At 41.6% G+C, this 26,184-nt stretch overlaps 1 protein-coding gene across 1 annotated transcript in view; it reads right to left on the bottom strand.

Moving 5' to 3' along the window:
• The window catches only part of CA8 (carbonic anhydrase 8), a gene marked incomplete at both ends in the record, with an annotated part of 40,929 nt that extends 16,766 nt beyond the window's left edge, over positions 1-24,163 (bottom strand). Inside the window, 3 exons of the mRNA XM_080339758.1 lie at positions 19,528-19,652; positions 23,539-23,730; positions 24,085-24,163. Coding sequence (XP_080195884.1) covers positions 19,528-19,652; positions 23,539-23,730; positions 24,085-24,163 — 396 coding nt within the window. The remainder of the gene's footprint in view (positions 1-19,527; positions 19,653-23,538; positions 23,731-24,084) is intronic.
• Between the last annotated feature and the right edge of the window lie 2,021 nt (positions 24,164-26,184).

Genomic DNA, 26,184 nt, shown 5'->3' with positions numbered 1-26,184 from the left:
CACACAAATAATTCTATTCATGCTGATCAAAAGCATCAGCTGTGGTAAAAACATGAAATCTTCTTCTTAAAAAAAATATAACAACTCATTTGCACATGAGAAGTCTAATACAAATGTACTTGCTCAACACTACAAAGCTTCTAGACACAAATTTCCCCTGTAAGAATGAAGCCATCTCACTATTGCTGATGGATATACTTGGTGCCAGGTATTTTATCATCAATAAAAAGCTCTATTACACATTTTATTTGCTTTTGGCTTTTAAAGTAACAAAACCACAGGATCAAATAATGAGATTTCAGTCTCCAGTGCTCACTTTAGCAGACACAGAACTACCACCACCCAAGAAGATAAAGAGAAAGCTTTGCATCTTTCAAGACAAGACTGGAGTTTGCATCAGCTATCCACTAGAGGGGACTCACGGAGTCCCACAAGCCTCCCCAAAATCTTAATGTGAGAAGAAAAGGGGAAAAAATAAGGCTGGGGTGACTGCAGTGGGGATGGCAATGTCTTTGGTGCAGCAAGAACAGCACCGCAGGGCACCACGACTCGGCTGGTTGGAAATGTCAAAGCAAGCTTGTCCTTTGGCGGCTGGGACAATAGAGCTGAGGGCGATCGCCAAATGTAAAGAGACCATGACTTTGGCTGTGTCAACAGGCGGGTCTTGGCTAAAGCTACCATGGCATTCAGCAGCATGTTACGCTCCTTTGGAGGTGAAGTTTAATCTGGCATTTGTCTGCATTCTGACAACAGTGAGGTTTTTCTGAAGATTTGAAAGGAAAACATCGAGCCTCAGCATGAGGAAAATGAGCAAGAGCTTCAGCATGTACCAGAAATGACCCCAGCTTATCCAGAAACAGGTTGTTGTCCTGTCTTAGGTAGCAGGGGAGAGACTTTCCTATGATACAGCTTATCTATCAGCTAGAAAAATGACAGCAAAACCTCTGTGTAATACTATAAAACATTAAGAGGTCTAGAATTAGTCTGTGCAGCAGCATGAGCAACCTGACAGGAAGATATGATGCAAAATACACTTGGCTGCTGCATGCAAGGGGGAGCACAGTGCCAAACGTCCTGCAGCTGGAACTGTTTTCCAAGGAACATACTCAATAGCCAGCACCTCTTCCCACATCTACAGGGGCATTGGGAGAGTAAGTATTAGCTACCCATTTTAGAAGTATCTTTAGGTCTCTCCATCCTTTATGTGTCTCCATCCTTTCTACCCTCTCAACAGAGGTGAGGATGGTCTACAAAAACAAAAACTGAAAAACAAAACAAACAAACTAACTAACTAAATAAATAAATAAATAACACAAACAAAACAAAACCCAAAACAAACAAAAAACATATCACAAAGGCAAAAAATGAATGTACTTAAGTCTAATGTAGACACCCTTTGACTAGCTTCAGGTGTAGTAATCAACATTACCAAAGGTACTGAAATGGGCACTCTGCACTTCTGGTCCAATGCTTCCTGTAACTTTGAGGTTCTGCTGAAGGAGGCTTTAAATACCCAGTAGGCTCCTTGGAACAAGAATCATCATTGTGTACTAGGTTTCTAAAGCCCAAGGTAGAACTGACTTCTGGTCTGCATTTAAGATTCTCTTGTGTTGCTTCATCAAAGGTGGCAATAGTTACAGAAGATTAGTAATCTTCTTTTATTACAGCAGGTTGTAAACTCACTCTTATAAACACTGTGGTGCCAACTACTATCAGCAGGTTCATAAATGGATTGGACAAATTATGGACAAGAAGTCCAAAAGCAGGCACTGAAGACAGCAGGCAGGGCTGTAGCCTCTAGCACTCCTCGTCCTACGACTGTATATGACTAGGGAGTACAACAAGAAGTGGTCAGGCTTGTGTGCTCTCCCTACACAGCATCTCTTACTGGCACTGCTAGGGACAGAGCACAGGCCAAGGGCAAGGTCCTGCACCTGGGTCAGGGCAACCCCTGGTATCAATCCAGGATGGGAGATGAAGGGATCGAAAGCAGGCCTGCAGAGAAGGACTTAGGGGTACTGGTGGATGAAAGATTGGACATGAACCAGCAATGTGTGCTTGCAGCCCAGAATCGTATATTGGGCTGCATCAAAAGGAACATGGTCAGCAGGTCAAGTAAGGTGATTCTGCCCCTGTCTGCTCTGGTGAGACCCTACCTGGAGTCCTGTGTCCAGCTCTGGAGCCCTCAGCACAGGAAAGACATGGACCTGTTGGAGAGGGTCCAGAGGAGGCCACCAAGATGACCAGAGGGCTGGAACACCTCTGCTATGAGGACAGGCTGAGAGAGTTTGGGTTGTTCAGCCTGGAGAAGAGAAGGCTCCAGGGAGACTTTTTTGCAGCCTTTCAGTACTTAAACGGAGCCCATAAGAACGATGGAGACAGACTTTTTTTAGAAGGGCCTGCTGTGATAGGACAAGGGCTAATGGTTTTAAACTAGAAGAGGGGAGATTCAGGCTAGACATGAGGAAGAAATTTTTCACAGTGAGGGTGGTGAAACACTGACCCAGGTTGCCCAAAGAGGTGGTATATGCCTCATCCCTGGAGACATTCAAGGCCAGGCTGGACGGGGCTCTGAGCAACCTGATCTCGTTGAAGATGTCCCTGCTCATTGCAGGGGGGTTGGGCTAGATGACCTTTGAAGGTCCCTTCCAACTCAAACTGTTCTATGATTCTATGATGGACTGCTGGCCTGATTCAGCAGCGTATTTATTATGTTCCCGGGTTCTGAATCAAGGTGATACTCAGAATAGCTATTCACAGAAAAGGTTCTGTCATTAGGGATTTACAAACTGAAATTAGACAACCAACCTAATGGAAGAATAATAATTAATACCATAATATTTCCTAACAACAGGTCTCACATCTTTTGCTCTCTGATAAGCTCATGCACGGACATTTAAATAAATGAACGGATGTCAATATGCACTTAAATGGAACTCAAAACAAATTAATATTTCTACTGAGTAGGAAAAACATAGCTTAGATAGGGGCTGGGTAAGTAAATGAAAAAGTGATTCAGAAAGTGAAATATTAGCAAGGAATCAATAAGGCTGCAGTATTTGTAGCAAAAGCGTTGCTTTCAAATCATGGTTTATCCTGTGTGATTGTGTGGTTCTCTGGAGCTCTTCTCCCTTTTGCCTGCTCTTTTTTTATTTGTAATACAACATCAGATGAAAACATCAGACAACAGCTAAAAAAATGGCAAAAGGTCTAAAAACATTACAAAATTTGAACTCTGGAGAGTACAGTACAGAAACAACATGGCCTGTAACTCCTGTTAATATTTATAGGAATCAAATGTGCACAGACAAAAGACCCCAGTGCTTTTACAAATCTTGAAACAGTCAATAGAATATAATGACTGTGTACACTGACAACTTCATACCCAGGCATCTGTATCTTATAAGTAGCAAGAGCCAGAGAGATTAATTAGATTAACACTGTGTTTTGGTAACATTCAGTTTTACATTGATTTGAGACAGCTATATAAAAAGTGTACACTCTCAAGGGGTGTCAGTCTCTGGTATAAACATAACCATGTGGTTTTGTTGTTTTTGTTTTTGGCAGCTCACCATTGTGTGGTTTTCATTTGGAGTACAAACAAGATGCACATGTCAGTAACCCAGGAGAGGCTCTGCTCAACTTGTTAGCTAATGTTTTGATTTTCCATAGTTATGACTGTTCTATACAAGCAAAATGAATCAGCTATATTGTTACCAATCATCAGAGGCTGCCTAACCATGCCAGGCAGTATATTTTAACAAAATAACCAGAAATCTGTGAGAAACTCCTTAGCACCCAAAAATCCATTTTTCTCTTGGAGAAAAAAAAAAAAAAACAAGCACAAACATGGAGCCTTTTAATATTCCAGCTGTAAATCAAATTGCAGCAGTGACTTCATTAAAATCAGATAAACTGAAAACTCATGAAGGCAAATGATAATACAGTGCTGATGAAGTTGATTTGTTCTGTGAACAGCTGGAGAGACTCTCCTTCAGAGGGAAGATTAAGAAATTATTCTAGAGCAAACCCTGCCGGTGGATTATTCTGTATGGAACAAATTCTAAGGATCTTCCCAATTTTCATCCCGCCCCCCCACCAAAAGACTACTGATCCCATTCCTGATGTCCTTGCTTAGGAAAAGTTGACATTGACATGAAAAAGGGGCTTGTCTCAAATTAAGACTTTTTCAAAATTGAGTAAGGACCTGAGATTCTGACTTTAAAAATTATAAACAAAGGAAAACCCTACACTTAAATCCATTCATTTCTCTAACACAGAAATATCCTTTATGTCAATACAAAAAGCAATGGCCTGGGATGGTGTATTTTTTTTACACAGAACCAGAGTCCCTGGGATGACAGATTCTGGTAGGAATCAGTCACTGTATATGACCTAGCATATTTATCAGTTCTGGAAGCCAGTTTCTCTCAATAAAAACCATGTATATTTTTCCCCTGTCTGGGGCACTGACTGCTCTATGGAAATCTGCAGGGTCTTGAGCTCACTGAGAACAAAAACGATATTTTAAGTTCTGTTGCTGACTTTATTTTATTCCCAGCTCACACATAAAAACATATAATGACAGGAAAATTTAAGTTGGAAGTGGCCTCTGAAGTTCAAACACCTCCTTCCCCTATTCACAGCAGCACCAACTCCAAATTCAGCTACTAATTCCAAGTCAGATCAGGTTGCTCAGGGCCTTGTCAGACTAAATTTTGCTTATCTCCGAGGATGGAGACCCCACAGACTCTCTGGGTAATCTGTTCCATGCTTGACCTCCCTCATTGTGAAGAACTTTTTTCACTTTGTACCTAATCAGAATCTCTTGTTGTAACCTGTGTCCCTCGTCTCTCACCCTTTCATGCTCCTCAGGAGTCTCTGTTCAGGAGCCCAGGCATGAATTGCTCACGACCACTAGAGAGACCCTTCTTCATTGACTCCTGAATGACACATCTTTCTCAGATCCTCTCAGTCATTCACCTATGTGAGTGATCATGTTTCACCTAAGCTCTTGTAGTATCAGGAAAATCACTACTAGCTCTGTGCCTTACTGTGATATGCGGGTGTGCATCTCTCACCCAAGTGCCAGACCAAACATAAGACAGGCTAATTCATTATAGGAAAAGAAATAAGGAAAAGAAATCACAGCTCATCTTTTGTTATGACATATCTGATTAATGCTAAGGGGAGAAGAAGGTCTCTCTGCTCCAACATTTCTCACTCTTACATAATCTTAACGTTACAGATTTGCTATAAACCTGCACAATCTGGAATGACTTGCTACCAGAGAAAAAAGAGTCCATACCCTATAACTGCTTTCTTTGTGAATACTTATTGCTACACTACTAAATCCCTAATTTGTTTTTGGGAATCCCTATAAAACAATGTTCAATGTGCAGTGTTTCCACTGGCTAAGCCAGGCAGTTTGGAACAAAGCACCAAGACACACCTCACCAGAGTCAAAGGGAATTGTAGCAACAGCCAAACCCTTCCTAACCTCCCTAACACCAGAACCAGACTCTACAGAGGACCTAATGCACAATAAAATCACCAGCAGCTGAGGCAGCTGGAGGAAACATGAAACACCTGCCCAGCCTGGATGTAGATCTACTTCAACCTAATGGGCAACCCGAGCCCATTTTGCAGGAGGTGGTGGTATGGGGGGATCCTTCTGTTGAACAGGCTTCTGTTTGTGCTCTACAAACAGCGGCAGACCACCATTTTTAAATAATTCTTCTTTAGATCTGCATGTTAAACTATGAGAACATCAGACTCCAACACCATCGTCACTAGCTTTGCTTGAATCCATGCTGCTGTTGCAATTGCCTATTGTACTTTCTCGACTCTCTACACTCTTAACTCTTTACTAAGGAGCTAATTATTACAAAAGCTTCTTTCTTCAATGCATGCTGCATCATGTGTAAATTAATCTTCTGGAAAGCTTTGTTGCTTGGTCAGAACTAGGTTATACAGCTATTTCTTGTCAGCTGTGCAACTAGCAATTACAAGCACCAGAAAAGTCTGCTCAGTCTGGCAATATTACAGGACAAGAAGGCATTTAAGGATGAGAGATACGTTATTGCTCCCATACCTTCCCAACTCCTACTTCATTTCATATAGGCTGCACCTCAAAAGAATTAAAGTTATTATTAAAGAATAGTGCATCACCACGTCTTAACCAGAGTTGCATCTAAAACCTGTTAGTCTGGGAATTTTGAGCATATTGCATTTGTTATATTTTTGTCACTGCTGAGAAAACAAGCAGAGTTGAAACTGTTTTGATTCCACATAAACGCCACCACCGGGACAAATCTATATCCTTAGGGTAAAGTAAAGCAGCTTTAGCACGGTTCTGCTAACAACTGTAGAGCTAAGAACTGTTCTCCTGGACTCACCCAGGTTTGTCAGAGACCAGTATATTCCAGTTTCATTCCAAACATGCCACAAAAGCTGAAGAAGGAACAGTACAAATGGAAAACTCTGGCTACCGAACTAGGGCCAGCAGAAAGTCTTTTTCCTAGTTTGAGAGGGATGAAAAGAAGCTTAGGATTTCAGCTAGTAATAACGGAAGGCAACACTGCCTAGTTGTACAGTAATTATGTGTAATTTCAACAACAACACAAGTATTGCACAAAAAAAATCTCATGAGGACAAAATGTGGAAAAATTGTGTCTCGCTATTATACATGTGCACAAGAATTTATGAGTTGATACTTGACTTGGCACCAGATTGTTTCAGGAAGCAATTGACTAAGCTGTTGGCAGTGACCATAACACAGAATAATTAAGTTCCAAATCCCCATAAGGGGACTGAACCAAGGATACAGCCAGGGCACACAGCTTCAAGAAAAGTTATTAGAAAAATAGAAAGTTAGTTATTAACAGCCTGAAGGAGAGGTTTAGGAAATTGAAGTTAATGGAATTGATAGAGAGGTTGTTTGAAAAATATCTTAGGAGAAGTAGAGTACAGGCACATACTCCATGCCACAAAAAAAAAGAAACAAAACCCATAAAGTAACAAAGCCTGCATTGTTAAACATTGCAGTTCAATCAAGGTAAATATGCTTCCTCTAAAAGTGCAAATACAAATAAAAGCAAATTACTACATCACGAACTCTGGGCAAAATCAAGAAAGGGATGACGAAGTAGCCAAGGGAGTTTGGTTTTAATCGGTGCACTTGGTTTTTACCCTAGACTGGAATTTTTCAAGGCTTCTATTGTGGATAGGTGCCAAAATGGCACTGAATTTCAGTAGAAATTAGATCTTCTTTAAAACTTCATACATAGATCATTGTCATAAAAATGACATAAAGGGAATTCTGTGCCTATCTTTGAAAGCAAAGCTAATTTCATCACTGAGACAAGCTGAAAGCAGTGCCAAGAAACACAGATGACAAGACTGTTAGCATTAAAAACGCCCGATTAATGTAACGTGGGAGAAGGGAAAGCACAGCTTCTGCTGAACTTCTGCTTGTTGCAATTTACTGGAAGCGATGAAGACGTAGCAGGTCTAGTCTATGGGTTTAACTGTCAGGCCCCAAGTACACACAGAACAAGATGACATTCCCCAAACAAAGAAGTCTGTAATCTAAAATCAGAGAAATTAAGTGCAAACAAATAAAGTTGGAGCACAATACAAGGTATCCTGGAGATACTGTTTAAACAACTTCACAGTCACAAGTGTGAGATACTATGTCTCAGGTCAGAAGCTAAATTCACAGCTAAAATATGCAGAACAAATGGTCGACTGTGGTATCTGGGTAGTCCAGAACCCTTGCTGACTGGTGCTCTCCTCTCTGTGAACATCTTTGAAAGAGGGCTGACCTGTAATGTGGCTGTAAACGGAATTGTTTTAGTTAGATCAGAAATTGAAGAGTTGCGAAGACACCTTCCAAAATCTATTCTCTTTCCAAAAAGCTAGCCAAGCAACAGCACAAGTAGTCTAGGAAATTGTGTGGCATGCCTTTAGGTGTGCCACTGAAAAGGTAAGAAAAAGTGGGACTACTGAATTATTTGCAGCCTCTCAGGAAACACTCTCACAGTTGCTGTGACCTGGGAAATGGCAACCCTGGCTGCACATACAGACTGGGGAATGAGATGATGGAAAGCAGCTCTGTGGAGAGAGATCTGGGGCTTTTGGTCAACAGCAAGTTGAACATGAGCCACCAGTGTGCCCTGGCAGCCAAGAGGGCCAACTGTGTCCTGGGATGCATCAAGCACAGCATTGCCAGCCGGGCGAGGGAGGTGATTGTCCTGCTCTGCTCTGCACTGGTGCGGCCTCACCTGGAGCACTGCGTGCAGTTCTGGGCGCCACAGGATAAAAAGGTTATAAAGCTACTGGAGAGTGTCCAGAAGAAGGCTATGAAGTTGGTGAAGGGTTTGGAGAGGAAGTCGTAGGAGGAGCAGTTAAAGTTACTTGGTTTGTTCAGTCTGGAGAAGAGGAGACTGCGAGAGACCTCATAGCGGTCTACGGCTTCTTCACAAGGGGAGGAGAAGGGGCAGGCATTGAACTCTTCTCTCTGGTGATCAATGGCAGAACCCAAGGGAATGGCAGGAAGATGTGCCAGGGGAGGTTAAAGTTGGACATTAGGAAAAGGTTCTTCACCCAGAGGGTGGTGGACACTGGAACAGGCTCCCCAGGGAGGCCCCAAGCCTGACGGTGTTCAAGAAGAGACTGGACAATACCCTCAGACACATGGTGCAAACTGTGGGGTTGTCATATGCAGGGACAGGAGTTGGACTCAATGATCCTTGTGGGTCCCTTCCAAATCAAGACATTCTATGATTGTATGATTCTAAATCACTTGTGCTAAAGAAGTATCTACATTGGTAAGCCATGCTGAAGAAGAATAATAAAAACATTGCCACATCTAATACTAATGAGGGATCTGTGTTCCCTTTGAACAATCTAATCACATGTAGTAGCCTCGTTTCATGTATGACAAAGATCTGTTGGTCTACTGAAGAAGTGAAATTAACAGTGGAAGTACATATGTATATGCAGAGATACAAAAGCCTACAGCTACAAACAGCAAGCTGAAAAAAATAATGGGAACCATAAAATATCCAACCAAGTGTTCTTCTTTCTGTTCTGGCAAAAGAAGCTAAAAGGCTAAAATAAAATTAATTTAAATGCAATAAAAAAGGGAAAAATTGATTTTGTGTCCCTCTTCTAACCAGATAGACTAACTCTTAAGGGAGAGGCTTCATTTCCACAGTATACAAGGTTAGGAACCAGAAGGTGGATGCAAGGAGGCTGACACAAACCCAAACACCACAGCAGTTCTCTCAGCACTCATGGGGAGGCAAGACATGGGCATAAACTTGATAAATCTTCATGCTTAATGCAACCACAACACCAATGTCTTTACGCATCCCAGTTTTTGTGAAGGACACCAGTTGGCAGAGAAACCTTTGCGAATAACACCTAGACCCCTTTTGACCAGGCCTTGAACAGAAGATGAGAATATTTCCTGGTTTGCTCACAGAGGCTGCTGGCATGTGACATTAGCTTCCCTGCTTAGGAAAACTGTTGGCAAAACATTTAAGGGAGTGGGGGAAACTGAGGATGCTGTAATTTGTAATTTGTGTGTATTTATTTTTTCTTCCCGTTTGAAAGCACCGACACTGCCTATTTCTACTGGCATGCACAGAAGATGAAAAGAAAACAGGAATTAAAAAATGAACATTTTTCCAAAAACAAAACAGGAATTAATGCAAAATGAACATTTTTCCAACTATAATAAAATTGTACGGGCTAAGAAAAGGAACGAAAAAGCCAGAACAACCTAGTCTCTAGATTGCTGACTTTCACTATCAACCCAATCAGTAAGAAAATTAAAAGCTCCACAGTTATTACCATCATTCACAGGGTCAGACCCTTCACTGTGCCAAGTTTCTGCTCAGCATGTGAAGCCAGGACCACCACAGAGCAGCTTATTGTTCCCTGATACCACAGCTGGCTCCAGCAAACATGTAGGCTGAGGTGTCCTGGGTCTGTTCTTACCTGTGGCAACAGCAACAAATACACATTCAATACTTTCTTCCTCCTTCTGTTGAACTACGAAGGTCAGGAAGTAAAAAGCAAGGATTTTAGTGCAGGACCCATCCTGCTTTTACTCTGGATTCTTGCCACCCTGAGTGGGCGTATGTGTGAGTCTGCATGTGTTTTTATAGCTCTACATTTAGAAAGAGTGAAGCCTGGAAAAAGGACTGGCCCATGACAAACAGTTGATATTACAGACTAGCGATGCCAACAAGAAGACAGAAAACACAAAGTGCTATGGGTTAAGTACTTAATTCTGGAAGTATTCATATGACTAAGCATTTAATATAGGCATGTCCAATTCCACAAAGTGTTGCTGCAATCTGTTGTCCTGGATTTAAAACCAGACGGTTTGTATGCAGAATGATTTAAATCACTGACTTAAATTTCAATAAAAGATTCTCTAATGGATTCTCTATCTCTCTTTCCCTGCTAATTTAGTAAGTTTTATTAATAACTGATTTGAATCCCACAGTTCTCTGTGTTACAAAGTTAAGGGTCTCTCTAAAGAGCTGAGAATCTGCAGGTGCATATTATCATCTTAAGTCATAATCTTGACTGGTCTCCAGTGAAGAGTTGCTCTTTCACATTACACTCCTCTAGGAAACTGTCAGGTTTTTTTCTGTAATGTTGGCAAAGCCTCCATTGAAATAATAAACCTTGTTATGCATCTCTAGCAGTTTTCTCTTGACCTGCAAGTTTGTAGATTGCCTGACACTATTACTTTTCTCCTCTTCATAAAAAGAAAAAAAGTAGCTTAAAAACCCCTAGGCCTAATGTAACAAGACTAGGCATAATGTAATAGGAACTTAATAGAAAAACAATAGCTATATAGAGACTGAACATGAGGCAAAATGGGCTCCCATAGTTCCTTAAAACCTCCAAATTGTATTAAACTTACTGTTTCCCAGTCCAGTTCATTAGATGGCCTAATGCTGGCACAGCAAAAAGGCGGGAATGACCAGTGAAGCCATCTCACTGGCAACAGCATGGCTTATGGAAGGGCATCAGATAGCCCTGTGGTTAAATTGCTGAACTGGGATTTACAACATAAATTAGGTATTTATTTCGGTACTAGTATTTCTAGTCTTACTAGAATTCAAGCATCTAGGAATCACAAGTCAGTTCTCTGTCAGTTCTGAAAAAGGCATCATGTGTGACCATGGCCAAACAATTTAATCTCTTTGAACTTGTTTTCTACCAGTTCATTGGCAATAGCAAAATTTGTCTCCCTTGCACTTATGTCTTAAGGATTACATGATTTCTCCTTGTGAAGCACTCAGGCATGACAGCAAATACTTGTTGCAGCCTTCAAAGGTTTTCAGCTCTTAGATTATCTGTAAGTTTTATCCTTTACCTCCTAAGAGCTTTGTGTGCACCATTAGCACAAAGAATATAAAATTTGGCGGTGAGCATCAGAAAGCTATTATCTCCCTCTTAAAGTATTCACTGATGCATTGGAGCCAACCTAGGAACTGGTCCTGACACAAGCATACAAAGTGGAAAGAGAGAAAATAAGGATTCTCACAGCTTAATCCACAAGTGACAGGTCTTAGATAGAAAAACAGGTCTAGTGGTTGGGGCAAAGTGCCAAGGAAAACCAAACAGGAAAACCAAGGCACCAGGAAACTGAGGCAAAATGCTAGCAGACTGCCAGCAAAAATCATGGCAGAAATTAGAAAATAATGTACTACTGAAGCAATTCACGTCAAGGGCACACAGCCAAGCAAAACAGCAAGGAAAAGACTTCAGCAGCCTTCTTGTGGTGCTTAAACTTGGGTTCACCTCATCTTCAGAAGTCCTGTTTTCTAAGTGACTACAGAAGCTCTTTTCCCACGGGAGAGTGAAAATGTCAGTATCAATCTTGTTAGAACTAGGAATCATGTTTGCAATAAAGGATGTTATTATAGCAACATCTGTATCAATGTGTACAGGCAGTGTCACCATAGAATCATAGAACAGAATCATAGAATAGTTTGGGTTGGAAGGGACTGTCAAAGGTCCTCTAGTCCAACCCTCCTGCAACGAGCAGGGACATCTTCAACTAGATCAGGTTGCTCAGAGCCCTGTCCAACCTGACCTTGAATGTCTCCAGGGATGGGGCATCTACCACCTCTTTGGGCAACCTGGGCCTGTGTTTTACCACTCTCACCATGAAAAACTTCTTCTTCATGTCTAGTCTGAAGACACCAAGACACTTCTGTGAAAAAGCAGAGTAAGGAGAAGGCAAAGCTGTAATTCTGCTCAAGAAGTAGAAAAGATTTTTTAAAAGATATTTTTAAAAAGTATCAGAAGCTACATTGTTTCCACTGCAGACAGGGATTGCTAAGGGCTATTTTGCCTTCGAGATTACTTGCCTGTCTCCATGAGGACACAGTGCCACCAAACCAGTTACTAAAACTGAATGTTGCATCTTAGCCCAGCATGACTGCAGGAAAATTTTGTGCAAAATGTTCCTTAGATCAAAGTGCAAAGACTGTCCTCAACTCCCAGAAGAAATAAACCAATAAGCTGAGGTAAGATGGAACAGGAAGCCCACAGAAGGGCTCCCCTCTTGAGTCAGTCCTCATTTTCTTATTCTCATTTCCTTCACCCAACTTCTCTCCATTAGAAGAGTTTTTCTTAGTAGAAGAGTTTTTTCTACTCTGCTCAGTCATTTGTAGTTTGGACCATTTATTTCTTAAAAGAATACTGACATTTTCCATCCTGGTAGAAGATACAAATCACAAACTATTGCAACTGCCACCTCAAAAGAGTTGTAGGTGCATACGAGCCACAAAGCTTCTCCACACATGACCGACTGTAAATAAGTAACTCTTAGAAGAGAGACAAAAGGATAAAGCAGCTTCGGTATAGAGTGTTAATGCCACTCTTCTTTGACCTGGTGTCTGGCAGCTTCTATGTCTTCCACATAATCCAATAAATAAATTGCAGGCTTTGCAGAGAAGGGAAATCACATTTGCTACCTCTCTCTGAAGATGTGTACAGCTCTTCCACAGAGCTTAACTGAGCATTTCTCAGGCACTAGTCAAGCAAAAACTATGTTTGTGCCAGCACATCAGGCTATTTTTGCACCAGCTTTTTTTCACGAATCCACAATACAAAGCACATAGATAAATTCTCTGAAAAATTCAAACTATATGTGACTGAGCAAAACAAGGGCCAATCCAAGCACATCCTGACAAATTACCTAGAAACAAAGCCTACCTCAGAGACTTCATGTGCTTATTTAGGTCAAATTAACCCTCAACCACAATAAAAACATAATACAGAAAGAGCTTAGCAACAAGCAATCTCAAGAGTCGTAAGTTGCTCATGTGTGCTTTTACAATGATGGTAATTTTGGTTTAGCTTGTTGTTGGTTTTCTGTTTCCCAGTATATGGGAGGGGATGGAGACCTCCTGGCTCTGTACCACCAGAAAAAAAAAAATCCCAACAGAGGTCACATCAATTAGGGGACCGCAGAGTGTATGGTATATAGAAAAATGCAGAAAAGTACTTAAACAGCTTCACGTATGGGGCTAGGATCCCACATAATACAATTCACTGGCAGCCCTAGAACTGGTGCTAGGGCCAATTTTGCCCACAGAGCACTGTGTAAAGCTAAATATTATTGTTATGTTTGTAAATGGCATCTACATAATGAGTAAAAGATTCTGCTTCTGTATAAATCAGCACAGATTCAGAAAACTGAAACATCTGCTTAGATACTGGCCTGATTTTCCTGTGTTTTTCCTCAATTCTGCCCTCAGAAATTAGATAATGTCCAATGGGCATATCCACTTTTAACTGTTACTAATCTGTTATTCATAACCTGTCAAGGCTATAGCTGTTACATGAATGTCATCATTTTCTTATAAGACACATTGTTTTAATCACAGCTCACAGTATTCATCTGCAATTATTCCAAAATTTAGAAAACCAGCCAAGCCTTTGAGTAACAAGATAATTTTCCACCAGAAAACTTGGACAATTTCTGAGCAGTTCCAGACCCCAGCATGAAGCTACATAAACTTTTCTGGAATCTGTTCTTTTTGCCTCCTGTTAAATTCATGACTGCCTAAGCAAGATATTCTTCATTCATAGCCCTAGTGCTGCCAAAGCAAGAGGAATTAATTTTTGTTTTTTCACAAACAAGTAATCAATGCAATCAGATAAGGCAACAGGTTTTAGTCCTTGGTTTAAAAGCTTTTCTTTTAGGGTTTATGACCAGGATCATAGTCCCATTAAAGCTACTGGCAAAAATCCCCAAATACCCGAACTAAACTCACATATTAGAAACTACTGTCATTGTGGATTAAATCCTGCTTGCTATTCACACCAATCCAGCCCCCATGCAGTTTGTAAGATACTGGGTTAAGAGGGAGAGGCACACGATCTCCCACACCTTCTATCACCATTACAAATACTGTTCCATTTTTTAACTGAAATAATTTGCTAACAAGCTAATAAGAAACTGATTAAAACAGCAAGATTAAATAACGTTGGCAAAGAATATTAAAAGCTGGCAAAGAATAAAGTTTCTGTGATGAAAGCATGACACCTCCTATCAAGAAATGACAGAAAGAGGATGCACAGTGTGCAGGTCTCTGATTTCAGAGAAGGGCACATAGAAATCCCCACACCAAGCCTGTGAAGGCTTGAGTAGGTGAACTTAATATTAACAGCCTAACCTGAGGCCCTGAAGCTCTTAACTCTGTTTGATGATATCCTTAGGCAGGTACATGAACAAAGGAAAACTTAATGGTTTAAATCAGATAGAGGGTAGGATATGTCTTTTGTATTATATTTAACATTATTGCAGCAGGTATTTCAGTAACTCTGAGTCTACAGAATTAATTAGCCCGCTCTTCCTTACACAATAGAAAGGAACATCTTTTTTTCTCTGTACAGAACTGATTCTGGCCCTTCAGGCAACTGGATTTTCTTCTGTTCTACTCAAAACTGTAGGACAGACAATAATACAGTTATAAATCTTCCTGCACATCTTGGAAACATTTTTTAAAGGATTTTCTGCCAATCCTCTTCTACTGAGAGTCTTCACATGGTTCACAGCTAATATAATCCTACATTTTAAAGAGGATAGATTACAGAGAATTATCCTCCTGGTCATATTATGAGTGGTGAAAGGAACCTTTTTATTTTCTAGATATAGTTTATTTCAGAGCAGGAGCCTGGAAACAACTGTTCTCTCAAGGCCAGATTGTGCCTTTGGTCACACCACCACTTGATTAACTAGGAGGAAGAGACATCTTTAAGGCATAATATTCCGTTTCTCTTCACTGTAGAAACAGTGAAAACTTTTTTTCTTCTCATAAAACAGCACTGATGCCATCATACAGCCCATTTTCTCCTGTTGTCTTTCCTGACTTTTTTGACTGTAAATTGATTTTGCCTGATACTATAGTATGCTGTGCTTATACAGAGATCAGGTACAATGGGCCTCCATTTTTAGCTACCTCTATTTTAACTTTGTTAGTAACAAAAATAAACAGCAGTCATTTCCTGTTCCTGTCCCACTCTATCTCCCTCTTATCTATCAAAGGTAAGGGAGAGAGTCAGAGCTTTCTTAGTTCTTCATTTGTTCTTCCTCCTTCTCTAATCCATACTCTTGTCATGACAAAGAGCAATAAAGATGTCAAATAGTTCCTCTCTTTCTTACACCTAAATCAGGTTCGGGTAACTCACATGTGGGTGTGGATTTTACTGCTCTGTGGAAATGTGTGCTATGAAGCACAGTCTAATCTTTGGTACCTTGTTTCATTTGCTGGCAAGAAACAGTCTCTCAATATTAAGACCATGACTAAATATTTAGCACAAATGGTGGCCAGAGTAACATTGGCCAAAAAGCAAAGGAACACAACTTCTCTGGAGAAGGTTGTACAAATATCTCCTTCCAATTTCTGGCCACAAGGCAACAACAGACTTCACGCTCTTGTTTTCATGGAACAGAGAGAAGACTATTGTACCGATACATAAAGCCCTCTGCTTCTCCTCTGTTTAAAAAGATGTGCTACAGTATTTACCTTTGACAACTATTTATTTTGTCCTGCTTTCCTGACTGATTGCAAACACAGATGTTTCAGTGAAAATTATAACACATTATTAGTGTCAACATTCTGGTTTCTTCAGTCAAGGAAACTGGAAAACACATCTTTGCTGAACGTCGTATAATAACAAAAATAACGGTGAACTCAGCCTCAAAGCCACATGAACAACATTTTTTCAACAGTGTGAATTATTTCAAGAACCTGTTCCAGAGGTTACATAAGTTTAGTAGTCCAACCTAATTCACCAAGAACCTATACATCCTAACTAGCTGTCTAGTAAGAAATAATAGATTTTTGAACTAAGAGACACAGGATATTACCCAACTAATACAGGATATTGCCTAATTTCTATAAAAGCAGTTATGGTATCAAAGGTGAAGCGACTACGGAAGTAACTGAAGCGTGCTCTTCCAAATTTTGAAAAATAACACTCTTTTTTAAAGTCAGGCTTTAAAAAGACCATTAAACTGATAATCTGAAGCTGTTCCACAACCATTTGATCCAATGTAATAAAATAAAGCCTTACAGTCTCCAGTCCTAAAAAAAAAAAAAAAGACTACTGCTCTAGTCAATAAAGAGTCTTAGACAGTAATCTCAAATAGATCTCTTCAAAGTCAAAGTTGATTTCTGTATACAGTAATAGTGTAATGGAGTATATAATCTGGACCTAGTTGGTTGTATTGTTAATGTACACGCTTAAACCAAGCACTTATGTTTTCATATTACTGCTTATCCCCTTAACTTGTCTTTCTCCCATAAAGAGAGGAGAATTTAAAATCCCCATCATTTCCTTTGTACATCTTTTCTAGTTTCTTAGGAAAATGTCCTACTAGATTTGTTCCACTGGCACAAGATCCCAACTTACACACTTGGTGTTCAACGTATTCCTAGGCATGCATTTGTGCACAAAAGTGACAGCTTACATTGCATTTAGTACAGGACAAGTGCATAAACTACTTCAAACTGCTTGAATATAGCCAAAATAAGCACCCAGCGCTATTTGTGTTCAGTAAATAACAAAGCCAGCGAAAATCAAGCCAAATATACGTTCAGAATAAGCTGATTTCCAACAACTGTATTAACTAATGCTAATGTTAACAGTTAAGAAAATAGATTTCCTGGTCCCTTGATCAAACGGATTGTACTCCACCAAAAAAAAAAAAAACAAACAAGGGGTAAGGGGCAGCAATCCCTGGAACGGAAACTGAAAATCTTCCATTCTGGAGTCTCAGATGCATTTCATAAACATTTATAGTGGTCACAAGCACCTGTTTCATTTTTGCTCGGGTATAATATTTGATTTGGACAACTGGAGATGGATTTAATAGAGCAGCTCTTTGTGCAAATAGCAGAAGGAAATACAGCTCAGCCATCAAACAAACTGCCCATCCCTTACTTGCAACATGGGACAGAAGATGATGAACTGACTTAACCAATACACCTGTGTGCAACTGACCTTGGATACGACAAGCTCTGCTGTCATTTTCTGCCAGAAGAAATCACCTGCATAAGGATCTTTAAGTCAATTTTTTTCTGCTACAGAATTTTTGCATCAGTAATTATTTCTTGGAGATCTGTCTAGCTAAAAGCTGCTTAGATGCAAGAGACAGGATATCACCAGCCTGCACACCTCCAGGTGATGTTCTTCAATTGTGCCAGAATTCTGTTTGTGCAGCTGCCATGCTGCTTTTAAAGTAAGCGAAGAATGAAATCCCTTCATGACTGACTAAGTTTGTTGTTTTGCATATCTGGGTCAAATACATATTTCTCTGGACTGATTTGGAGTAGAGAACTCTGGGGTTTCTACAGGTCATCAACAGACTGTTCCCATACACCATCAAGACTGTTCGTAAAGTGATTGTCAAAAAAAAAGAGACAGGAGAACCTCATAGACTTCCAAGTATAGTTCTTGACATAGTTCATATCAGTATTTCTTGATCACCACATGCTGAATCAACCTTGAGGAAAAGCACTAAGCAGGGCTGTTTCATAATGAACAAGCTACTACCTGCCTCAGAGGAACACTACAGTATCTTGAAGGTCTTACTGCCTATATAAATCACATTTTATATCCTATGCCAGGTAATCAGGATGCAGAGGTGGTTCCTGTACTTCCCTTTGGTTGAAGAGTCTTCCCCATCCAAGTAATTCTCCTGAGTTGCCAGAATCTGCCTCTAATCAACCTGCAAAGCCCCTGTGAGTCACTTAAAGGGTTTTTTCAATGAACAATGCAAAAATAGGAAACAGCAGAGACCAAGATCTGACCCACAACTCTTAAAGAAAGTACCTGAACAATCCTAAGAATTAGATTGATGGTGTAAGTGCACAAGCTTTTTACACTTAGCTCTGCAGTATTTGCTCTAATCTCTTTATACCCTTCTCTGTAAAGCAGTTCTATTCCAGTAGTCTGGCATTCATTAATGTAACGCTACAATAACAAATTTCCTAGCACCAAACAACAGAAAGAAAACAGCAACAGAGTTTCAGACCCATGAGGGATTATGATTGATTGATAGATAAAAAGATAGATAGGTAGGTAGGTAGGTAGGTAGATAGATAGATAGATAGATAGATAGATAGATAGATAGATAGATAGATATGGCAAAAATAACCCAAAGAACTCCGAAAAAATCTTGAGTTTCTTTGAAACCAATAGCGCACAACAAATAAAAGATGCAAAGCTGAAGTCACCGAACATCAGGGTTGGCATCTGTTAAAACCAGTCTTGTAGCACAGGGTTTAAGGGATACTCCAGGCCACTTTACAAGTGTAAGCAATGGTACAGTGGAAAGTAAAGTAACACGACGAACAGCTACTGAGGGGCAGGAAAAGTAGGTCCCAGCATTTTGGGTTGCCTAGGAGCCCAGACTGATACCCCATGAACAGCTGAATGTTTTCAGGCTGAATTATGACTTTGTGTTTCAAAATCTTGTAATTCACTGAGATATTACAGACTATACCCTTGAATATCGTATAATCTCTAATTTTCAGGTATGTAAAGCTATTTCATGAACAAATTGCTCCACACTTACTCCAAATTTACCTAATTTGTTATTATTCACCATGGAAATATTTCCAGTGGCTAGTTCTCCCCATCTATAGCTATTAGTCAAGGTGACATAGGAAGTGTTGAAACAGCAGATCTTGTTAGAACACTAATATTATTAAGACAGAAGTTAATAATTCTGCAAGTTAACTTTATGACCAATTAATCACACAATGTGATGAGTGCTGGAGGCATTCTATTCCAGATGCATATCCTAATTTACCTGCACTAAAGCACACCTCAGCAAGATAGCTTTGTGGTTGAAATATAAAGCAATAAAATGCTGAGCTCAAAGAAACTCTCTTTTGAACTACCAGGAATCCAGGCTATGAAATAAAATCTTTTGTGTTTAGCAGGTGTTATGCAATGCAGTGTCACTCTTACCTCCATGGGAAAGGCCTTAAAATTAACCGTATGCTCAGAACCACGCTGGTTTTCTCTCCCCCAGTGAAATCGAACATCGTGTAGTTCAAACTCATGTCCTCGAGGTAATGGCCCCCCTATTAACACTGTGAAAGAAGACAAATGGTAATGAACTTGGCTTTCCACTGAACATATTCTCCAAATACAATGGGGAGATTGTTGCAAGCTTCTTTATTATCAGAGGTACTAGAGAGGAGAAAAATTGACAGACTTGACATCTTTACTTTTGAAGTACCGTGCAAGTACAGAAGGCAACTTTAGGCACTGTTTTATGAGGCAGAACAGTTGGTCACAACACAAAATAAACACACTGTACCTTTATCAGCCAGAAGAGTGAATGTGTTTATTGATCCTATCAAGACAGTAGCTGTGTGCTCTAAACAGATGGCAAGGGCTCTGAATTGAACTGGTAACTACCTCCAGCTTGTCCGAATGCTTAATCTCCATCACCTGTATTTGCTATGAGTCACAGAAACTGACAGAAAACTTTTGAATATCAATATTCTGCTAGGTGTTCAGTCGTATACCACCTGTCAGGCTTCTGCAAGACAGAATGCCTTCATGTCCACATATAATCAAACCTATACACAGGAGCAACAACATACCTCATCTACTTAAAAACAGCTTTCTAGGCAGCCACGACTTGTTTTTTTCCTTCAGTTATGTAAACAGCAGGAATTTCTTAAAAGCATCTATCCTCAATTGCAACATACACAAAAAAATCATATAATAGCTCAATACTTTTGCATCAATTGAGACTTCCACCATAAGTAGTAAAAGCACGCAACTGTACCTCGCGAGGCCCAATCTACTTTGGAATTAATCAATCGAAGCATTTTGCCCAGGGATTTGTGAATATGCTTCAGATCAAATACTACTCCACAACCTGTAGGCAACTTCCCACTGAAATCATTGAATACTGGCTCCTAGGCAAGGTCAGATTTTACTTAAGGCCAATTACAATCTTCCCTAGAATCCATTAAATCTAGCTTACATTTCATAGACCTTGAATGAATCTTTTACAATCTCTGCTAATTGATTAGGATTATTTAACTGCATAACCTGTGGCTTCAAGGGATTACAGTTCCATAATACAAAGTTATTTTGACACACAAAGTAAACAGTCTTTGTTTGGAGCACAACACATAGTGAAACACTAAAAACATAATTCAGCAACTGTACAAACATAAAAACAAAAGTACAGAACTATTAAAAATTTGAAAGGATACTGATCAGTTAAGGTTTTCATAATCAATTACATTGGAGAAAAAAGTAAAATATACTGATTAATCCTCCTTTAATAATTCTTCAAAACTAATCTAACAGCCATTAGGGTTTCTAAAATGAAATGTCCGGAATACAGTTACAGATCAGATTTGCTTCTTAAACTTCTTTTATCTGTATTCTATCTATATCTATATCCTACAGGGAAAATCTACAGATCTGATTAACATTGTGGGGAAACAACCAATTAAAAGTATTTAGGGAAATCTGGGCAAATAAAAAGAAACATGATACTTAATTAGTGCTGTTTCTTAGGAAAATGAAGCATTTTTTTTTCTCTGTTTTAAAATGTTGCTCTTACAGAAAGTGTAACTAGAACTGATATTATCTATATGATGTAGTTCCGGATCTGCAGGAGCTTCAAAGAGTTTATTTCTGAGGCTTAAGTTATAACATTGATATAGTGACAAAAGTATTTCAATGCTTGAAGCACATTTATCCTTCCTTTGCCTTTCATCCAATCTTGATCCTTGTCAATCCATGAAACACATTTAACTTTGCTTTGCCTTTCAGCAATATTTGATCTTCATCAGAAAATTATTCTGAAACCATCATCCACTGTGCAACCCACTGCTGTCTTAAGAGAAGTCCCTCTGTTAACAGGATATCCTCTAAAGCATTTTTAAATATACAATTGCGTTACACAGTTGGTCATGCTTCTTCCACCTAACGCATAACATATGCACAATGATCAAACTTGAAGCAGCCTGGGAAAATGTTTGCAATTAAATAATAAGGATTTGGGAATTCCAGATGGACTGCATGTCCTGAATTAAAGGATAAAACCAATCACCAGTAATGACAAATTGATTTTTAAATATGTGTCTTAATCAGTTTACTTTTTTTCCACAAAGAAGTTTTTCTTTGACTGTTAACATTACAGAAGATGAGGATCTCTTGCACATAATTGCACAGAGTTTCAAAAGCATTTAGCGCTCAACAGTTCCCATTAAAATAATCTGGCTAAATGGATTTGTCATCAGAGATCCCTCGTGAGGAAAAGAAGCTGCAGGAGTTTCCGCAATCCCTGAAAACTGGCCAGAATACTAGGTCAAACACAGCTTATTAACTCTTTTCTCCTCTTTGCAGGGTTAACAAATGTTGTCTTTTCCCTCCCAAAAATGGAAAAATTATCCCAGGTTTACAAGTGGGAAATGGGAAATTATGTAACATGAAATCTATGGAAAAGCTGAAACTAAAATAAGATTTCCTAAATCATAATTCCATACTTCAGTCATAAGCTTTTATTCTGTTTCACATTTTCTCATATTTCAAGACTCATCAGTCTGGCATCACACTGCAATCAAGTCTTTCCTTCTAAGTCTCCAATGGTTTTTGCACATGCATTTAGGTGTGCTGGTCCCCTCTTATTAACTATTACTTCTGAGTTACAAACTGCCCTTTGGAAAGGTAGGGTTGAACAGCTGCATTGTGGCATGCAAGTGATTATAGCGTTTTTGGTCACTCTCACTCCCTCCACGGCAGAATTCAAGAATCTTCCTGACCCTGCAGACAGAACCTGACTCCTTTGGAAAAGAGTTCTGCTCCTGATGAAGGCAGTAAAGCTGACTGGAAGTACAAAATTTCTGTTCTATTGAAAATCTGCAAAATTCTGTGGAAAAAAAACGGAATTCATTGTGGAAAGGAAATCATAAAGAAAAGTATCATTATTAAAATAACAAACCCTTCCTTCTTTAAAAATTCAGTGTAGAACTGGACTGAGTCCCTCACTCCCAGGACTACTGGGATCTCAGAAGGAAACACAAGTGGAATGTCTCGTGGTTTGACAATGTTCAGCTGTTTAAATGCCCCCCAAAGGCTAAGAGTGGTTAGAATAACTTGGATGCTCTTCCAAACACATGGTAAGAAGTACCACAGTGCTGGAAAGCACAAAGGACTTTTTTTCTTCCTACTTTCTTGACACTTGTCTCCTTCATACAGAATAGCTTGTCCAGATGAAAGGTCTGAATGTGATACTGCGATTTGACTTAAGTTGGAATTGTTTCTTTTGTTATTTGCTTCTAATTCTTATTTGATGAATGAGAGCAAAAAATGCTTTAAGAAATGCGGACTGCCTTGCTACCTGCTCATCATCAATACTGTAAGCATGTATACCTGGAGTATCTAAAGCCGCCCAATTCTGTAGTTTGTATTCACATGCCACCCAAATTAATAGAAGATGCTCTTTTAAATTGCATAGTCTTTGGACCAAGGGCAAATTTTGCCAGGTTGGCATGACGCTGGCTGAGTAATAGTCTGGACGGCTTCTGAATGCAGATAACTGTTGATGCCGGTGAACTGGAGGACACCACCGCAAGAGGAAATTCTGGACATGCTTTGAAGCAATCTGACTGACCATTCAGTTCGGCGTCAAAACTTGGAGCTCTCATTGCAAGCTTATTCCTTTTTCTACTGAAGTCAAGAGCACCACTCTGACCAGCCCCAAATGCAGATATTGACCTGACCAACCTTTGCACAAACCAGCTTCAAGAAAAAAGATTGAGACAATCAAATGGAGATAGTGGCATCATCTAAGCCTTGTTGAAGATCAGTGGGATTTGGTGTCCTTTAGTGCCCAGTGAGCACAATCACTCGCTGCTGGGCACAGCTGCTGTTCCAGTGCACCAGGATACATGTACACTCTGAAGGCAAGATAATCTTTAGCAGGGAAAGCAAAGGCCACATTACCTGATTTTGACTTCAGGGCAATCTGGATCGAATGCCCGTCGTTGATCACTTCACAGTCACGACACACGACGTAGTTTGGCGACAAACGCACTTCCAGGAGCGAGGGGTCGTATTTAGCTTCTCTCGAGTTCAGGTTAATGGGCGACTGGTACTCCCCGTTAGCATCAGGGAAAATGAGTCCCCACTCCACTCCTGAGACACAAGGGAAGGCTGTTACGGGGAGATCCGGCTGCCCCGCCAGCCGGACCCTGCCCGCCCGCACCGGCCGCCCCGCCGCTGCCCACCGGTGCGGGAAGGAGCGGCAGCTCCGCGCACCTCGTCCCTCCGGCCCCGCCGACCGCTACCGGGCGGCCTCGCGGCGCTGCTCTCCCGCGGGCGGTGACGGACCGGCCCCCCGCTGCGGGCCGGCGCTTCCCCGTTTCCCGTGGCTGGCGGCGGCCGGGGGGCGACTTTCCCTCCGCTCCGACACCGAAATCCTCCCACCGCCACCACCTCCTCTTTCCCCGGCAAAGTTTCTCCCCGCCGGAGACGCCGCCCGCTCCTCACCTTCCTCGTAGCCCCACTCCGGAGCCTCCTCCCGGCACGGCAAGGGCTCGTCGCCCTCGATCAGGCTCCTGTCAGCCATGGGCGGGCGTCCTGCAGGCGGCCCCGGCTCCCGTCGGCCGGGCGGTGTGCGTGTGAGTGCGTGTGTCTGTGTGAGTGTATGTATATGGGTGTGTGTGCGCGAGGGGCGAGCCGGACTGCCGGCGCTCCGCAGCGTGTCCCGGCCCACCCTCCGCCCTCCCGCCCCCGCCGGCGGGTGTCGTCGTGTGGCGGGGCAGGGGGCGCGGCGCAGCCGCCGGGCGGGACCGGGAGCCGGTCGCTGTCCCAGGAGTGCGGTGGGGCGGGCGAGGCTGCAGCCGGTGGAGGGGGGAGAGGGGACCGGGCGGACGCGGGAGCCGCAGCTTGGGGGGAGTGTCCGCGCAGCTCCCGCTGCCCCCCTTTACTGGGCACAGGCGGCCTGTGTGCCAGGGGACACCCGGGAGAGCAAGTTCAACACGGGAAAGGGCAAAGTCCAACCCAGGCACCAGCACAGGCTGGGGGACGACTGGCTGGAAAGCAGTTTTGGAGAGCAGGACCTATGAGTCCTGGTGGAATATGAGCCAGCCATGTGCTCTTGCCACAAAAAAGGTGAATGATATCTTGGGTTGCGTTAGGCAACATATTGCCAGCAGGTAAAGGGACATGATCCCTCCCTTCTATTTAGCACTGCTGAGGCCACATCTAGGGTACTGGGTCCCGTTCTGACCGCCCCAGTACAAGAGAGGTGTTGAGCTACTGGAGAGTATCCAGCGTAGAGACATGAAGATGATGAAGGAACTGGAGCGTCTTTCACATGAGGAAAGGCTGAGAGAGCTGGGACTGTTCAGCCTGGAGAAGAGAAGGCTCAGAGGGATCTCATCAATAGGTACCAATACCTGAAGGGAAGGTGCAAATAGGACAGGCTCTTTTTGGTGATGCCCAGTGACAGGGCCAGAAGCAATGGGCACAAACCGAAACACAGGAGGGTCTCTCTGAACATCAGGAAATACTTTTTCAGTGGAGGGGTGAGCAAGTGCTGCACAAGTTGCCCAGGGAGGTTCTGGAGACTACCTCCTTGGAGATATTCAAAAGCCTTGTGGACATGGTCCAGGGCATCCTGCTCTGGGTGGCCCTGCTTAAGCAGGAGACTTGGACAAGGTGATGTCCAAAGGTCCCTTCCAGCCTTACCCATTCTGTGATTCTATGGAGGGATGGAGGCCCTCAGTGATGATAAGGGAGCCACTGAAAAAGCAAGGGAACCCTGCTCTGTCCCTTCTGTTCTGAAGGAGGGTCAATGCCTCCACAATCTTTACAGTCAGCCCTTCATTTAGGCAAAGCCTCCTGCAGAATATACAGGAAAGTCTCCCCCCAACAAGAGGAAGCCTCAGTTTGGGCATATGAAAGGACTCTTCCTTCTTCCTTAACAACAGCCATGTATGAACCTAGGGAACACTCGTTCTATCAAGGGAAAAAAGGACAGAAGAGACCTCTGTAAAAGAGATCTCCCCTAGGCAGCAACCCAAACACTTGCATCAGTGACAGCAAGAGGAATGGAAACCCAGCACTCACCATCTGCAATCCCTGACAGCAACTAGGAAAGGTAAAAGAGGCAGTCAAATAGAGTCGCTACAGTGGTAAGTGGAAGTGCCCTTTGCTTACCGTCCTTGCTCACTTACAGACAGAGGACAGACCTCCCTGCGTTCTAGTATCCCAAGACGAAAACATCCCGATCCTGTGCAGTTGATCCACAGACTTTGATCTAGGTGTACACCTCATTGTGCTGTACTGTTCCCCAGCTCAGCAGTGGTATCTATGCAGGGCTGACATTGTAGCAGAAATTGTCATCAGCGTGAAAGTGACACGGAAGGAGAAGGAGGACTGAGCTGGAACTTCATTACTGAAGGAAGAGAGTACTGATCCCTGAGTGGTGTGCAAGGTGAAATGAAAATAGGACAAAAGATGTAGAATGTACTGGGTTGGGGGTTTTTCAGAATCAGAACAGAAACACAAGTTTCCTTCTACAGGATCATTAGTTACTGTCTTCACTGTTGATGACTGAAAGGAGTATATCAGTACTAACAGAAG

This window comes from Nesoenas mayeri, assembly GCF_963082525.1.
Source record: "Nesoenas mayeri genome assembly, chromosome: 2".
Taxonomy (NCBI): domain Eukaryota; kingdom Metazoa; phylum Chordata; class Aves; order Columbiformes; family Columbidae; genus Nesoenas; species Nesoenas mayeri.
This window is presented reverse-complemented; position numbering and strand designations above follow the sequence as displayed.